Source organism: Tachypleus tridentatus, chromosome 1, assembly GCF_004210375.1.
Source record: "Tachypleus tridentatus isolate NWPU-2018 chromosome 1, ASM421037v1, whole genome shotgun sequence".
Taxonomy (NCBI): domain Eukaryota; kingdom Metazoa; phylum Arthropoda; class Merostomata; order Xiphosura; family Limulidae; genus Tachypleus; species Tachypleus tridentatus.
In genome coordinates this window covers 1563818-1583407 of record NC_134825.1, presented here as the reverse complement: position 1 = coordinate 1583407, position 19590 = coordinate 1563818, and the positions used below count along the sequence as shown (strand labels likewise).

Sequence of the window (19590 nt, the reverse complement as noted above, 5' to 3'; positions counted from 1 at the left end):
TGAGCACCCACATCATACTCTCCTAATTTCTTTTTCTATATCTATTACTACTTTTTTATTTCTTATGCAAGACTGGCAAATGGAGGTTAAGACTGATATAGTGTATTCCCACTGTAATGTAGGTCCTACTTGTACAGGCACCTCCAAAATATAGAATACATTTTATAATCCTACATTATAGTTTGTACCCTGGGATCTTTTCAGTTAGTGCAGCATGTTTTATTTAATTTATTTTTGTTTTGGCTTTTTTATGTTATAACAAACTAATACACATACGAGGTCTGTCAAAAAAATATGCGGACTGACGTCATAAAACAAAATGTACTTCATTTAGAAGTTACAAGTCTGGGACCCCTTCAAAGTACTCTCCTCCCCAACGCACACACTTATCCCAACGGTGTTTCCACTTGTTGAAACAGTCCTGGTATGCTTCTTTTGTAATGTCCTCCAGCTCCTTCGTCGCATTTGCCATAATCTCGGGAATCGTCTCAAATCTTCTTCCTTTCAAGGGTCTTTTGAGTTTGGGGAACAAGAAAAAATCGCAAGGAGCAAGGTCAGGTGAGTAGGGGGTGGGGAAGAACAGTGATTGAGTGTTTGGCCAAAAACTCACGAGTTCTGAGGGCTGAATTTCGCAGCAACGCGGAGCATCTTCAATTTTTCGGTCAAAATCTCGTAACAAGATCCAACTGACATCCCACACTCTTCAGCAAGCTCCCTGACAGTCAGACGTCAATTTGCCCGAACCAGGGTGTTGATTTTGTCGACGTGTGGGCCGTCAGTTGACGTGGAAGGACGTCCAGGATGCTCATCATCTTCAATGGACTGTCGACCATCCTTAAAACGTTCATGCCACTTAAAACATGCCGTACGCTTCATAGCAACATCACCGTAAGCAGTGTTAAGCATTGCAAAAGTTTCAGTCGCAGATTTTCCAAGTTTAACACAAAATTTCACAGTAAGTCGTTGCTCCTTCAGGTCATTCATTCTGAAATCCGCCAAACGAAAAAATCGCACTTCACTTAAAACCACGTAGCTAATACACAAATGAAGATATCTGCAATCGGGAAATGGCGTCGTAATCAGCTGATCTGTGCGAACCTAGCGACACCAAGCGGATTCCCCTGGAACCAACTGGAGCTGCACAATTCAAACAGTCCGCATATTTTTTGAACAGCCCTCGTACATGTATATACATACATACACACATATATATATACACCTTTGCTGTTTCCCAACCTCTAGCCACAGAGTGATGCATTCTGAATCATCAAATCAGGGTGAGAAAGTAAGCAACAGCAAACTAGACAAACCTCAAGAAGTCTGAAAGGTTTGTATGTCTTACTCAACCAAAGAAACAGAGCTCATCCAATCTGGAATTGTGAATATTCATCCTAACTCCTCAACCAAGCAGGTAATAAATATTCCACTTGCCCCTGGAATTATGGGGCAGATGTGAAACCTGTACTAAACAAGGACATAGGATGGAATGACTTTGCATTTGAAATTATGAGGAGATAGTGGACCTCCTTCCATGATCACTACAGGAAACTAACATGGATCAAAGAAAAGAGCTAAAGAATACTGTAAGCTTCAGTACCCACTCTGTGTCTGTAATAGAGGTAAAAGGATATTAAATTGAGAGATATCCTCACTGTTAAGCAGACCCTACTTCTCAGATACCTCCAAAACAAGGATATGTTTCATGTCTTCCTACCACATAATATGCATCCTGGTATTATGTTATATAATAGACATATACAAGTTAAGAACTGGATGGCAAAAGTAATGAAAGCAAGAACACACACTTTTAAATCTTATATCAACTTCACTATTGGTGACAAAATAACACTTACAGGATTAAAGACAAAACAATTGCTGAAGATCAGTCTAACATCTGATATAAATTCCTCAACGTCTTCATAACGATTGAAGTAACTGGGGGAAAGTTTCTTCTTGATGGTTAACAAGTCCATAGGCTTGCTTATCACCTTGTAATAATGTGGAATATCCTAAAAGAAAAAAATATTTACAGAACCAACTAACAAACATTCATAAAAATACACACATACACTAGTACACAAAATGCCTATCAAATTACTAAACACGCACACTAGTACACAAAATGCCTATCAAATTACTAAACACGCACACTAGTACAGAAAAATGCCTATCAAATTACTAAACACGCACAGTAGTACGAAAAATGCCTATCAAATTACTAAATATGCACACTAGTACCGAAAAATGCCTATCAAATTACTAAACACACACACTAGTATCGAAAAATGCCTATCAAATTACTAAACACACACAGTAATACCAAAAAATTCCTATCAAATTACTGAACATGCACAGTAGTACCGAAAAATGCCTATCAAATTACTAAACATGCACACTAGTGCGAGTATCAGGTTACTAAACACGCGCACAGGTGCCGAAAATGCCTATCAGGTTACTAAACACGCGCACAGGTGCCGAAAATGCCTATCAGGTTACTAAACACGCACACAGGTGCCGAAAATGCCTATCAAAGTGCTAAACCGCACAGTGGTGCCCAAACATGCCTATCAGGTTACTAAACACGCGCACAGTGGTGCCCAAACATGCCTATCAGGTTACTAAACATGCACAGTGGTACCCAAACATGCCTATCAGGTTACTAAACCGCGCAATAGTGCGAAAATGCCTATCAGGTTACTAAATATGCACACTGGTGCCGAAAAATGCCTATCAGGTTACTAAACACACACACTAGTATCGAAAATGCTTATCAGGTTACTAAACACACACAGTAATGCCAAAAATTCCTATCAGGTACTGAACACCCACAGTGGTGCCGAAAATGCCTATCAGGTTACTAAACATGCACACTAGTGCGAAAAATGCCTATCAGGTTACTAAACCGCGCACAAGGTGCCGAAAATGCCTGTGAAATTACTAAACACGCACAGTGGTGCCCAAAATGCCTATCAGGTTACTAAACATGCACAGTGGTGCCCAAAATGCCTATCAGGTTACTAAACCGCGCAGTGGTGCCCAAAAATGCCTATCAGGTGCTAAACCGCGCACTGGTATGAAAAATGCCTATCAGGTTACTAAACACGCACAGTGGTGCCCAAAATGCCTATCAGGTTACTAAACACACACACTGGTATGAAAAAATGCCTATCAAATTACTAAACACCCACACTAGTATGAAAAAATGCCTATCACATTACTAAACACGCACACTAGTATGAAAAAATGGCTATCACATTACTAAACACGCACACTAGTATGAAAAAATGCCTATCAAATTACTAAACACGCACAGTGGTGCCCAAACATGCCTATCAGGTTACTAAATATGCACACAAGTGCCGAAAATGCCTATCAGAAGTGCTAAACCGCGCAGTGGTGCCCAAACATGCCTATCAGGTGCTAAACACGCGCAATAGTGCGAAAATGCCTATCAGGTTACTAAATATGCGCACTGGTGCCGAAAAATGCCTATCAGGTTACTAAACACACACACTGGTATCGAAAATGCTTATCAGGTTACTAAACACACAGTAATGCCAAAAATTCCTATCAAATTACTGAACATGCACAGTAGTACCGAAAAATGCCTATCAAATTACTAAACATGCACACTAGTACGAAAAAATGCCTATCAAATTACTAAACACGCACACAAGTACCGAAAAATGCCTATCAAATTACTAAACACGCGCAGTGGTGCCCAAAATGCCTATCAGGTTACTAAACATGCACAGGGTGCCCAAAATGCCTATCAGGTTACTAAACACACACACTGGTATGAAAAATGCCTATCAGGTTACTAAACACGCACAGTGGTGCCCAAAATGCCTATCAAATTACTAAACACACACACTAGTACCCAAAAATGCCTATCAAATTACTAAACATGCACAGTAGTACCCAAAAATGCCTATCAAATTACTAAACACACACACTAGTATGAAAAAATGCCTATCAAATTACTAAACACCCACACTAGTATGAAAAAATGCCTACCACATTACTAAACACGCACACTAGTATGAAAAAATGGCTATCACATTACTAAACACGCACACTAGTATGAAAAAATGCCTATCAAATTACTAAACACGCACAGTAGTACCCAAACATGCCTATCAAATTACTAAATACGCACAGTAGCACCCAAACATGCCTATCAAATTACTAAACACGCACAGTAGTACCCAAACATGCCTATCAAATTACTAAACACGCACAGTAGTACCCAAACATGCCTACCAAATTACTAAACACGCACAGTAGTACCCAAACATGCCTATCAAATTACTAAACACGTCCAGTAGTACCCAAACATGCCTATCAAATTACTAAACACGTCCAGTAGTACTGAAAAATGCCTATCAAATTACTAAACATGCAAACTAGTACCAAAAAATGCCTATCAAATTACTAAATATGCATACTAGTGCACAAAAATACCCATCAAATTACTACATATGCACACTAGTGCACAAAAATACCCATCAAATTACTACATATGCACACTAGTACACAAAAATACCTATCAAATTACTAAAAACGCACCCCGTAATAACAAGATCTATCATATTCAAAATCATTCACATACAGTTGTAAGATATTGAAAATACTATTGACAGAAAAGTAGTTTACATTGAGTGTTACTTGGGATAAGTGTGTGGAGTATAACTTATTGTTTTACTGACTGGTTCTAGTTGTTTACATTTGTTGATAGTTAAGTACTTTATGTGAAGTATAACTTATTGTTTTACTGTGGTTCTAGTTGTTTACATTTGTTGATAGTTAAGTACTTTATGTGAAGTATAACTTATTGTTTTACTGTGGTTCTAGTTGTTTACATTTGTTGATAGTTAAGTACTTTATGTGAAGTATAACTTATTGTTTTACTGACTGGTTCTAGTTGTTTACATTTGTTGATAGTTAAGTACTTTATGAGAAGTATAACTTATTGTTTTACTGACTGGTTCTAGTTGTTTACATTTGTTGATAGTTAAGTACTTTATGTGAAGTATAACTTATTGTTTTACTGACTGGTTCTAGTTGTTTACATTTGTTGATAGTTAAGTACTTTATGTGAAGTATAACTTATTGTTTTACTGTGGTTCTAGTTGTTTACATTTGTTGATAGTTAAGTACTTTATGTGAAGTATAACTTACTGTTTTACTGACTGGTTCTAGTTGTTTACATTTGTTGATAGTTAAGTACTTTATGTGAAGTATAACTTACTGTTTTACTGACTGGCTCATGAAAGGGTGGACTAGCCTCATGACAGAATAGCTCGAGCAGTATCCTTTCACAATACTAAAAGAGAAGTATTCATTTCAGGTAATATCTTTTATAAATTAACACATCATAGTATAATACTTCTTTAGGAACCAACTAATATAATAAGGAAATATATTTATTTCACCAACAAACCATTACAAGTAGCAGGAAGAAAATTAAGTAGATGACAGAAAAATATGCAAACCCTTTGTTATTAAAAATGACAAAATGCAATTTGTAAGACTAGTTTGTATGTGTATAAGAAAAACTAAACTGTTAAGTAGATTGATAGTGAATTACAAATTAAAGATAATACGTACAAGATAAATATGTTTATTCAGTGAAGAGAGAATTTTTTAAATGTCTAGATGTATTTACTACCAATTTATGAAGTAATATATTAAGTGATAAGAAAAAAATCTGCTAAACTGATGTCAATTAAAAGGTCCATCAAGACTGAATTATGTTGTTTATGTCAGTGAAGTTTCCAAAATAATTACAAAGTCGATAGTTGTTAAAATGTAGAAGATACCTATTTTCATGAGGATATAGTCCATTTAGATCCACAGTGTTGACTCGTACAGAAAATTATTTATGACTTTTTGGGTGTCAACTTATACATAATGTGTTGTCTCACATCCAGGAATAATGTATGGGTTAGCTAAGTTCATAAAAGAGTTTCAGTTTAGTATCACTGTGTTACTTGCACAGAGGAATAACTGAAGGTTATAAAAGAGGGGTGTCCAGTTAGGCTTTTGTAGTGAATGTAGGTACACACAATCAAGAATTAGAAGGTTTATTAAATTATTAGCTCTAAATCAATACACTAATAAATACTATTTTCATTTTTTCAATTTGATAGTTTTTATATCAAATTGGTATTTATATATACATGTTGGATTCTTATATTTGTCTACTTATATAAATAGCATTTCTTACATCCCAACTAGCCTGAAACAGTATTTTACAGCTAATAACTAACATGTAAGGTCAGAAGAGGACTTTTTGTGAAAGCTAGATATAATGTTTTATACATGATAAGTAACATTAACACGTAAGGTCAGATACAATGTCTGTCTGCTAATAACTAACTTTCACATGTAAGGTCAGAAGATTTCTTTTATGACAATTAAATACAATGTTTAATAGCTAAGAACTAACTTTAAAAATACAGTATTTTATGTGTAAATATAATGAAGCATAAAAAACTCTACACTGTATCACAGTCATTGGGAGAAATAAGTAAACTACTGACACCAAACAGATGTTTTGGAGCTTACGAGTTGTTTTACATCAACATGTAGCAACAAGATAGTGAAATACAATGTTTAGTCTGTAATGCAGTAGTGAGGATAGATACAATAGTTATATTCAACATTTTAATTTGTCCAGTGGGACGGAAATATCATATTCATGTTTTTAATTTCAGTCTAGAACATTTGTGCTCTGCTCCATCAGTTGGAACAGAACAAAACAATTGGTATAAGGTCTATAAATAGACTTTTTGATGTAATATCAGTAATATATTTGAGACATACAAGACTGATTAACTACCATGTGAGCTAACATGCACCTAGTTATGAAGAAACATGAGAAATGACACAATTACAAATATTTTACTATAAGTGTAGTAGGTGGCAATGTCAATGAACACTCAAAAACAAACATAGTTTTGGTTAAATGTGCTTATAACCAGAGTTCTTACTGGAACTACATCTTTGAACATGTGTATAAGATGGGGGATAAAATCAGTCATTGTTTTAGGTGTGAAAAGTATTGTCTTACACATCAGTAAATACCATATTAATGTCTAAGAAGGACTTGATAGATATCTTAAACGTTATGTACTCATTGTTGTCTTCACAACTTAGGTTTAACTAACCTCATTACAAAAAGCAGTCATTCAATCCTATATAAAGTTCAGTTTAAAACATGTGAATGTAAATTCAACATGAACATACCAATAGTTCATGGCCATATAAACCAACTGGGTTTTTCCGTTTGGCTCCACTTGACTCACGAGGAAATGGGCCATTTATAACATCAGTACACATGAGGCAAGCCCAATCCTCACTGTAAAACAATACATGAAGTACCCATAATTTTAAAACCAAAACCAAACAATCACTAATCACTGTAGGACAATATATGATGTACATGTAATGTTAACTGTTTCCTTATGCAAAAACCAAAGAATCACTAATCCCACCCAGTCCTCATTGTGAGACAATATACAAGTAATAAGAAAGTTTCAAAAACAAAATATGATGTAGAGATCCATAAAGTAAAGATACAAGGTAGCAATGAATACATAAAATCGCTACACATAAAAAGCACTGTACAAGAAACGAAATTATTCCAACAACAACTTATCTATAACTAAATGCTGAATTGCTGCATGGATCCAAGTTCAAATAGTTCTATACAGTCTTACAGTGGCTAATAACCATAAGCATGTAAGATGGACTCAGTACTTACCAACTACTTATATTGTGGTTTTTGTATGGTTTTAAGTATTCACTGTTACTTTGTATCTGTACTTTTTGACACTGCCATCCTGTATCATTTTTAAAAAAAATAACTTCATTGCAGTAAGTTGATAGGTGAACATATGTTTTATTTCTATAACACCTGGTAACATATATTGTTAATACCATATCAATCTTGTCAGTTTATCTAATTTTTTCTTATGCTGGAGGGCCAGTGAGCTGGGTTCCATTAGGATGGTACAAGCACCTCAGTAAAGGGAATACTTACAGAATAATTCCTGCTATCTACCAATAAGAAATGAAACTTATTTGTGAAACATGGAAAAAATATATGCTTATACATTGAAATCACTGCAAAGTAATAATTTTCTTTATATTATTTCTCTACAAAACAATATGAATAGAATGATATTACAGTTATACAAGCTGTAAAATTCTCCATAGTGTCAGTTTGGTATTCAAATAAAGCTATAACTCAACTGAGCAGTTACTTGTAAGCAGCATATATTAACAAAATACAACAGCTTTACTTTTTCCTGATGCTTAGTGATGAGACAACTGAAGTGTTATAATTTATTTTCCAATACCAAAAATGTACGTCCAGTAGGTACTTACCTCCTCCTTTTCACATTAATAGCTTTCTTGTCTCTCTCTCTTTTTTTTTGCATATAACACAAGCCTCAAAGTTCCCTCTCACCTGAAATTGACTGATTGCAATGCACCTTATATGTAAATCATCGTGTAATAACTCTCCACCAATAAGTGTGATAATCTCTTGATGTATGCAACTCCCTCTATTCAATTCTACCAAACTATTATTTCAAGTAGTGGCAGAAAATAGAAGCACCAGTTTTCAGTGGAAAACAAAATGAGGTAACTGCCAATCAGAGATACATTTTCAGTATAGGAAAATTGCTAGAATCCCACATTGAACAGGTGAAGGGACCAGTGCAAGGGAAAGAGAAAAGTATCTTTAAAGGCATCCAAAAGATACTCCCAAAGATGAGGTGTTCAAAGTTAAAGAACACACATTGGAGATAGCACTGCTTCTGTATTAGGTATAGTCTTTGACCAGTGTGGAAAAATGTGTTACTGATATGGATGGAAATAGGAAGTAGCACATCCAATATGGAGACAATTATGGTTGGATAAGTATCCAAGCCATATAATACATGAAGCTCAACCCCATAATAAATAAATGTTGGTGAGCGTAAAAGGATTCCTTCAGTCGTAGAGTGGCTAGGATGCAATAGACCATACATGACAAGTCAACTACATTCAAAACCAATGTTGTTGAGAACTAACATACATGTGGGAGTAAAATGAGGAGTATACTGTTGGTTAATCAACTAAAATTCAAAACCTATGACACTGGTAATTGATATCCATGTGGGAATAGGAAAGGGGATAATACCATTTTACCTCAAGTTTCTGAGACCAGAGGGAATCTCATACTCCCTCAAGATCTATGAATGAGGCACATGACAATATTGTGAGAAACTGATTGATTGATTCAGAGACCCAATATAAAAATATCTCTATGTAAACCATCTCATTGAAACTGAAATGACAGAAACCACTCCAAGCAAAGTCACATTCTTGGAATAATAACATCAAAGGATAGAACTGCATTAATCTGCAAGTACTTCCATCATGACCCACAACATGGATGTATGAACAAGGATATAAGTGAGTGAGAGAACAGAGACATCTGTAATATATATGTGAGGACTTATGTTGATTGGTTCAACTCTAAATCCAAAACTCAGCTAGTAGGAACTGATATTCATGTGGGGTTATGATAAGGGATCCCAGTTGAAGGAGTGAACTCCAATGCTACATAGTGGAGAACATCTTGTCTATACTCCAGCAAAACACCACAGCCCTACTCTCAACTGAATGGTTTCATTTTTTGATATTATTTTTCATAATCTCTTACAAGAAGATGTCTCCATGGTCACTATGTTAACTGCCCAGAACTGGAAAATGGCAAGTATTTCCAAATTCCACTATAAGAGAGTCTGGAGGAATGACAACACTTAAGGAAGTGCAATGGATGACCATAAAAACCCTATTTTAAAAATTTATATGCAAAAACGGCTCGTTTGGGTTGAGAAAATATTTTACATAGAAGAGCGAACAACGTTTCGACCTTCTTCGGTCATCGTCAAGTTCTATGTAAAATATTTTCTCAACCCAAACGAGCCGTTTTTGCATATAAATTTCTCAACAAGTGGGTTTCTCGACATCACTGATTATTATTTCATCACGGCGATTGTACGAGAAGTGTAAGTCTTTGTGTTTTTCTCAGTGTATTTGTACTTACCTGTTACCATTATGTCTGAACTAGCATACCGTACACCACTATTAACAGTACATGCTCACACGATCGTTAAGAAACTAAGAAATTTAAACCAACGAATTATTAATAGAAGAAATGACATTTATTTTATTCAACAATGTAGAAAAGAACAACTAACCCCTAATTTTGTAAAGGTAAAACTTTCAAAAAATTTTAATACATACACAAACATTATCCAAAATTTACAGAAAAAACTACTTAAAGGCATGTTGAACACAAAATGTGAATCTGACGATGACCGAAGAAGGTCGAAACGTTGTTCGCTCTTCTATGTAAAATAGTTTCTCAACCCAAACGAGCCGTTTTTGCATATAAATTTCTCAACAAGTGGGTTTCTCGACATCACCTATTTTAAAAAGCAGACCACACGTGATTTATTCACTTTAAGGCATAACAGAAGGGGGCCAGGAATAAAAAGTTAATCAAATCACAATTCAAACCCAATGGACAAGGGAAGAAGAGGAAAAAAAAATTACAGACAAACCAGTGGTGTAATGGAATGAGACCACATGAAATGGACTCAACTGAAAGATGCCTTGAAAGCAATGAAGCACATACAGCATGTATTGGATAGAGAAGGTCATCTCGATATGACCAAAAATAAAGATTGAAGAAGGGAAGAAATAAAAACTTAAAAAGAATAAATCACATAAGCTCCCAAAATATAGGTTCATAAAATCCATCTACAGTAAAAATGGCATATTGAGCCAAAACAGATTTGTGCCAGCTAGAAAAGATCAATGACAAAAACATTACCTAGAGTTACATGGATGACCAAACAATTTTGGAAGAAGACTAATGGAATGAGAAAAAATAAAATAAAATTATGAACTGGATCTAATCCTGCCTTAAATATATTGATGGTTAGGTAACATGGATGATGAAAGTGAGACCAAAAACAAAAGAGGTAACTTGCAATCGTTAAAAAATTAAACAATTTTGATGACTGAGAGGTCACTCCTTGGAAGAAAGTGTGACAGGACTGAAAAGTCAATCAGCAATAAAAGATAAAAGCATCTCATGATTCTCGAGAAGATGCAGTCAAGCATATAGATTCAAAAGAGGAAGATCCACAGTCTACCACAAAAGGAAGAAAGAGTATCCCCCCTTTGGCAGCAAATGATAGAAGCCACCACCATCTAACAGTCAAAATGAAACATAATTAGTTAAATCCAGACAAGAGTAAGAATATGAATTAAAGAATGCTGGACTGACAGATGATTTTCTGTCTGAAAACCACTGCCCTGAAACCTTCAACTGATTAAAATCACATCCCAAACCTCTGGAGATGAGCAGCAGGGAAGAGAAATATTGTAAAAGAGAGAGAGGAAGCACAAACTTGATGTTGCAGAAATACAATCATCTATCAATACAAGCAGAAGATGGAATGATGAAAATTAAATAAAAATTCATAGGTAAAACAGGTAAAGGACAGAAAGCTGCCAGACATCTGAAATGTTTTTATTATTCTTCACAATGATAAAAAAAGTAACTAAAACACATTGAATACAACGTGACATATAGAAAGTGCCCCACTAAAACAGACTGGTGGAGAAAATGACCTGATCTGAAGTCTCTATTAACAATGGATGATATACAAACAGTAGAACATTTCAATAGAAAAGAAGCAATATACAAAAGGATAGAACTGAAGCTGACAAACTCACCAACAAGGAACAAAGGAAGGAGTTACTCCATGAACATCTCTAAACAGAGATAAAACAGTTAAGAAAAGATGTAGAAAGTAAATATTACCTTTAGGAGAGTAGAAAAGGTAATACAAAGTTGAAAAACTAGGCAGGGAAAAAAAAAAGACATAAAATCAAAAAGAAAATCTGCCTGATGGTAAGTTAATGCAAAAAGAAGTAAAGCCTGTATAAGGCAAGGCTTGCATGTACTTACTGTCAAAAAGATCATCATGAAACAAAATCAGGAGAATAAACTGTGAAACAAAAAAACTGAGATAGGCCTAATATATTCTGCAGTAGAGGCTTGGAATATAATATATGATATTGTGGAAGAAAACTGACAAAATATGTACCTTCTGATATGGATTCAGCCATTGTAGGAAGAAGACAAGCAATATTAGGAGCAGGCAAGGGAGCCAACAGCCCCTTGGGGCCTTTCCAATGAAATTAAGGGTAAAAAAAAAAATTGTGTACTGAAATGAACATACATAATATATATTGTGTTGAAGAAAACAAAATATTTAACCTAACTATCAATTAACCCACAGACAAAATGGAATTAACACACTTGTTAAGTGTAAGATAATAATATACTAAATTAGTAATAAACCTCTGAGAGGAACTAGAAGTAAACCAAAAATTACAGATACATATAAAGCTCAATTTAACAGTACAGGACACAGGATGTCTCTAACCTCCAAAATAAAACACTTAACTTATCAATAAGTATGTACAATATTGGGAAAGGTTAGGATGGACCTTGGCTCAAGAAATCAAGCTGATATGAAGAAGCATAAAAGACATAATAATAGAAGTTGCATCAAGAGTTTGTCACACTCTTATTGGTGCAGGGTTGTTGAATATTTATTTGCATGCAAGACACACTGCAATTAGTCAATTCCAGATAAGTGGGAACTTTAAAGCTTTTGCAATCATATTTACATATAGAGGACAGTACTTTATAAGAATAGCTATTTATGAGAGCAGAAATAATGTATCATACTGGAATTCAACTGTTTTAATACATGACAACAAAACCATTAACAAGTCCACTTCTCACTTTAAGGCAATATATTAAGTATCTCTAGCCTTAATGGTTTGAATGCAAGATAATCAAACCAACAGTAAGCTTAAACTTCAGGAACTGTCCATAAAAGTCAAAGTGTATAAAATTCTGAGAGTGAATAGCAGCTGTTACTAGTTAAACAACAAAAACAAAGTGTTAAAACATCAAAAGAACTAATTTTTTTACTATGTACAAGTATTTAAAGAGATGACATAATAATCATGCAAAACTATTTGTAAAATAAACACTGTTTTATAAATCCTCATGATGTTACAGAGTAGGCATCCAGAACCACTGTTGCAGTAATGTTTTATGTCTACAAGTGTTGGGCACACATGGTTGGTCCAATGAATCAAGCCAGTAATGGAACACTAAAATTTACAATAAATTACTTAGTTATTGATAAGCTTTTAGTAAATACTACAATTATGGCATACACAAATATCTGAATTTGTAATAAAGTACCTCTGTTAACAATTTGTTTCCGAATTTTAGTCGGTCTGAATCAAACTTTCATCACTAGTCTGAGTACAAAGAAATTTTCATGCTAAGAATGAAAATCTACCCCCATGTTACTGTTTTCATATTAAAAATTGTTTTGGTAAAGCTTTACATTTTATCTATTATTTTCTATACTGTAAGAATATACTGGTTCAACCAATTTGACCAACCTTGTAACTACAGTTATTAAATGTGAAATCTAAGTTATCTAAGAACAACTACAGATTGTAATAGAAAGTAACATTTATCATAAACAGCTTCATAATCATAACAGTTTAGTTTTGTTTTCATTACACTTTTAATTTTTTATTTCTCTTTCAATAACTCTAACTACTAAACTTGTGCAACAAAATGACAAAACACACAACAAGTGCAAGTTACAGTAAACAAATTATGTAATACATCTGCTGCTTACATCCACATATCACCATCAAATACTAAATATAATTTTCTCTGAGCTTATGCTTCCTCATCTAACATACTAAATTTCACATTTTATTCTTATAACAATAGAAAAATATACATGAAAAACAAGAAATCTAGTACCAACATCTGGGTCTTGTACTTTTTATACCCAAAATCTCAATGAAAGATAATCCTAATGTATGGTATGAATTCTGTTATATATTACCAAATTATTATTTATTCCAAATAATCAACAAAATTATAACATGCACAAAATATACAATTTTTATTTCATTCCTTAAGTTGCACACTCAGTTCTACAATTTTGATTTCATTCCTTAAGTTGCACATTCAGTCCCACAATTTTGAGTTCATTCCTTAAGTTGCACACTCAGTCCTAAAATTTTGATTTCATTCCTTAAGTTGCACATTCAGTCCCACAATTTTGATTTCATTCCTTAAGTTGCACACTCAGTCCTACAATTTTGATTTCATTCCTTAAGTTGCACACTCAGTCCTACAATTTTGATTTCATTCCTTAAGTTGCACACTCAGTCCTACAATTTTGATTTTATTCCTTAAGTTGCACACTCAGTCCTACAATTTTGATTTTATTCCTTAAGTTGCACACTCAGTCCCACAATTTTGATTTCATTCCTTTGCACAGTCCCACAATGAGTTCATTCCTTAAGTTGCACTCAGTCCTTTTTATTTCAAACCATTTCCTTTTCAAACCATTTCCTTTTTGCACATGTAAACTGTTTTTGATTAGGTTTCTTGAATTTTTATCAATACACACCAACAAACCACAGCAAGTAGGAAAGTGATATTGACAGTAACCTACATTAGCTTTAAGATCACAACATCTCATTCAGAACAGATCTGCACTTTACAGAACTAACCAGATTCTTTAAAATGTATGGTGATAGTTTGAAGAATATTTAATAAAGTGTTAATACCTTCCTTTGTAATAATGCCATGGAATATAGATTAACAGTTTCTTGTCATCATCTGCATGCATTTGATAAAACCATGTCAAGCACTATTATTTATGCTAATATCACATGATGCTAAATGCTCTTTAATTAGGAGAATTTCATAAAATGTAGCTAAACTTAACATAAAATATAATAAAACTTGTTACCTTTGGACAGTAAAAAAAGCCCAACTAGTTTAAGTACTTTAATGACTTGCAATTCATGAAACGATTATAAAGTAACTGTTTACTCTAAACCTAAGAAAAAATAAACATTAATTTTGTACTTTGAAATAATAATAAAAATATTTATACATTTTGATTATTGAAACATAGTGCATTTGAACCTCTGAAGTTAAAGAACATTTCAGTGTATTATTACTTCTAACAGGATACTCACTCTGGAGTAGTTAAAATAGCAGGAACGTGACAGTTAAGATGGAATACCCGAGGACAGTTACTGCAACACAGTAGTTCACCTCCATCATGACACACTGCACACCAATCTTCATTAGGGTCATCATTCGAACTCTTTTCACCATCTTTCATTATCTTTTCTTCTCTCCCACTGAAAGTTGACTTTTTACTTGGTTCTTGTTCTATTTTATCCATAATATTTTTCTGTAGTTGACCAACATCTATTGGTAATGTAGTGTGACTGTTTTTTAAAAGATTTTCAAGAGACTGAATGTCATCTAAAAGAGACCTGTTACTGTCTTCAGAATCTTGTCTTTCTCTGTTCATCTCTTTACTGTTACAATCAATTATTTCTTTTTTAATCTTAACAATTGGCAGCATTGTTTCATCTAGCTTTCCTTTTTTTAATTTCATGGCCAAATTATTTTCACTGGCTTCAGAGCTATCCTCAGACCCTCTCCTACAGGTTTCCTGCAACTCCAGCCTACTTTCATCTCTCCTGCTATCTTCTACCATGACTTTCTTGTCTAATTCCCTGCCATCACTTCCTTCTTCAATAGCAGCTGTGGGAGCAGGGCTACCACTGCTGTCTGCAGCAAGGTGGGACCCCTGGTAAAAACATAAAAAAATTAGTCTCAAATCTTACATCTATCATGAAAATCTGAAGAAAAATTTAAAATGTGTAATTTCAAGTACAGAGATAATGTACTGAGTCAATGTTTTCATCAAAAGTTTCTTTTCAGTTTGTGAACACTTCCTTGGTTAAATGAAAATAAAACTAGAAAAATAAAATCACTTACTGTTTGAGTTTCTTCTTTTCTGTCTGTTTGTGAGCACTTCTTTCATTACATGAAAGTAAAATTACAAAAACTTCCAAATTAAAAATTATTAAATTAGTTAATTGTACTATAAGCAAAAGTAATACAATAAAAAGTGTTTAAAATGGTCAAGAATAAAAATAAATGTAGGAATAATTTCTGCACCATGTAATACAAGAACAAACAAGTTAATTAAAAACTTTGTAACCAAGTACACTCTACAGTTAGAAAAATACCTACTGTCTCACCTCACTCTTAACAACTAGAAGGCTAGCTACTAACACATGTGTTATATGCATTATGATTTATCCCAGGCAAACTTCCAATTTATTAAGTTACATATTACGATTCACATAGCTGGAAATTTTAACTTGGGAGTCAGGTGAAGGTTGATATTTATAAAATTTGCCAACACTATTGATACACACAATTTTCTTTCTTAACACAAATGTTTTAATATACAACAACGATTTATATTAACAGTTATTACAAGTAATGATTTATATACAGTTTTACAATACTGGTGTTATATATGGTCTGGAACTGAATATTTTATCAACGGTTCATGGTGAGCAAATTATTTCTACATTGATACACTTCTCTTGACAGGAAAGAGGCTAGCTTCTTTACATCAACTTTCTATGCTGAAGTTATACGATGCCTTTGTAGAAATATTAACGTCCAAGGTTAATTCACTGAAGTTAAATAGTTTGTAATGTTCAAAATATATAAGCATTCCTGGTCAAACATCTGTAGTTTTCCAATCAATAAGCATTTGTCACAATTACAGTTGTTAAAGTTAACCTGAAGATGACCTAAGAAGGTCGAAAGGTTATTCTGTACTTTATTTTAATTAAAATGTTATTACCCATACCAGCCATCTTTAGAATACAATAGTAAATCTGTTACACCTCACTGATAACAATCTGAAGGAAATCTATTGCCTTGCACCTCTCTGATAAACCAACTATCCCACTGATCACTCGCCTCACTAATAATGGACATCAAATGAATTTGGAACTAATAACTAATGGTGATAGATATGTTGGTTAGTAATTCTAAATAACTAGTACCAGTGTGAAAATTCACATTTGCATAAAATTGGATAAATAATAGACCTTACAACAGAAGTATTTACTTAGTGTCTTAAACATACTTTAGTAAGTTCTTTAAAACAAGTAGAAAACACATTAGCAATAAATTTCTGCAATTTTTTATGAAGGGATATTGATTATAGGAAGCTAATTAGAAGCAATAAAAACAGAAAACAGACATACTATATAAAAAACAAAGGATGTTGGAATGATCTCAACTCTTGAATAATCTGATTTATAAAATACAGTCTCATATAACTTTATACAATATATATTTCAATAAAATAATTTTACAAAAAATATATGTAGAAATCCTACAGATTTAAACACATAAAAGTTATACAAATCAGACAGTGGAGACATTTACAAGTTTCTTATTGCAATGTCAAAAAATTCCAACAAAATAATTAAGAAGCTACTTTTGGGATAGATAACATTTTTATTGCAATAAATTACATATTTTCCAAAAGGAAGAGTGAGAAATTGTTACTTAGGTGTAGACAAAAATCTTTTACTGCAACAAATTAAATTTTCCAGAGTTATCGATAGTAAGGAGTTGCTACTTGGGTAACAGACATAAACTACTTGTTTCTAGAAACTAAATTTTTTGAAGTGATAAGTTGTTACTAAGAAGATAGACATGAGCCTCTTACAGCTACAAAAAGGATTACACTTTCAGAAAATCAACTTTGGAGACAGTACCTGACACTGACAAAAACTTGTCAAAACATTGTACATCTTGTAAAGTTTATTTAATTATCCATTCAAGCCAGTTCCAAATTTTGTACTCTAAATGCTACAAGATGAATTTTCCAACAGGAAAAAAATTATATAATTAAAATCAAATTTCAGAATTTTTATTTCAAATTCTCTATTTCATCAATTACAAAATGACCTTAAATACAGCCAATATTTCTCATATACCTGAATTAATCAATACTAGAATACTAACAATACTACATTTTGATTGTACTGAAAATTCCTTGAATTTAGTAAACTATATCACATTCAAATAGTTGATGTCATAGTAAGTAGTCTACATGACTATACAAGACTAATTGTTAACTAATTGCAAGACTTTTGATTATTAGATACTACCTATAAATTAGTTTATGTCCTGTTATCAATCACAAAACTACAGAGAGTATTCATATGTGGAATTCATCCTGGGTTTTCTTCTTAGAAGGTCAAGCATTCTTTTAATAGAAATTAGGCCCTAACCATCAGCTCACACCTGTCACCCAGGAGGGTCTAGTTAGTTAAAACCTCTGAATGAAATGTCTCAAAGGTAAAAAAATCTACTATAATATCCTGGATTGCAATGAGATATGATTATGGTATATTAGCAACATTCAATGAAAACAAAATTGGATAGTCAAAATATAGCAGCATATTTAATAATATAGTTAGATTCCTATACATGATCTTAAATACCATAGGATACCATGATTTCACAAAGATATTACATGACACCATAGTTTTTTAAACATGACAGTCACTAAGACATTATAATTTTACTCCATATGATTCCTAGACGTGATGGTTATCAAGACATTAAATAATCATAGGATTTTTTAAACATGATGGCCACCAAAATATTTCATTCTACAGGATTTCTAGATATGACATACTACATGTTACAGAAACATGATAGTCAACAAGCCACTAAATACCACATGATTTCTAGACATTACAGTCATCAAGATATTACATTCTACAGGATTCCAAAACATGATGATCACCAAGACATTGCATACCACAGGATTCCCAAACGTGACAGTTACCAAACCATTATGTACCACAAGTTTCCTATACATGACATTCACTCAGATAGTACATTCCACAGAATTCCTAGAAATGATTGTCACCGAGGCATATCACCCCACGTATCCAAAACATGACTGTCACCAAGTAATTATATACCAAAGGATAAGTGAATTTACAAACAATACACAGAAAGTTAGAAATGTCAATATAACAGACAACATCAATTCAATAGCATAAAGACAATCACCACAGACTGTCTAATCTCCACTAAACCTCCTTTAACAGTGGATATCCTAAACACTTGATAAGGAAGTTATACACTAAGAATAAGAAAGAAGAGAGTTAAAAGCACACGCATAAATTCACTTATACAAAACTGTCTCTGAACATATATAGACGATATGTAAACAGCATGAAGTGAGAACAGCTTTCAGAACCCACAATACAATCTCAGTTAAATAAAATCAATTGACATAGAAAACCAATGAAGGGCAAAGCCATTATATATACGTAAAAACTGCTTGTTTGGGTTGATAAAATATTTTACGATGAGGAGCAAACAACATTTCGACCTTCTTTGGTCATCGTCAGGTTCACAAAGAACATCCCTTGTCAAGAAGCAAGAAAAAGGAATAAATATCAAAACTGAAAGTATACAAGACTATAAAAGTGATTTATTAATTTGCAAGATCTTACCAAACAAAAAGAGATGACAAC

At 33.4% G+C, this 19590-nt stretch overlaps 1 protein-coding gene across 5 annotated transcripts in view; it reads right to left on the bottom strand.

The window, feature by feature from the left end:
* LOC143227898 (transcription intermediary factor 1-alpha-like) overlaps nucleotides 1-19590 on the bottom strand; it is a 92975-nt gene that overhangs the window by 12473 nt on the left and 60912 nt on the right. For 3 of the 5 annotated variants that reach the window (XM_076459349.1, XM_076459285.1, XM_076459456.1), the window contains exons 11-15: nucleotides 15995-16033; nucleotides 15178-15803; nucleotides 7252-7363; nucleotides 5252-5326; nucleotides 1854-2009 (exon numbers count right to left, since the gene is read on the bottom strand). In XM_076459349.1, coding sequence (XP_076315464.1) covers nucleotides 1854-2009; nucleotides 5252-5326; nucleotides 7252-7363; nucleotides 15178-15803; nucleotides 15995-16033 — 1008 coding nt within the window. Of the gene's footprint in view, nucleotides 1-1853; nucleotides 2010-5251; nucleotides 5327-7251; nucleotides 7364-10373; nucleotides 13267-15177; nucleotides 15804-15994; nucleotides 16034-19590 lie in introns of those variants that run through there. The other 2 variants (XM_076459406.1, XM_076459509.1) reach the window with 2 other exon arrangements.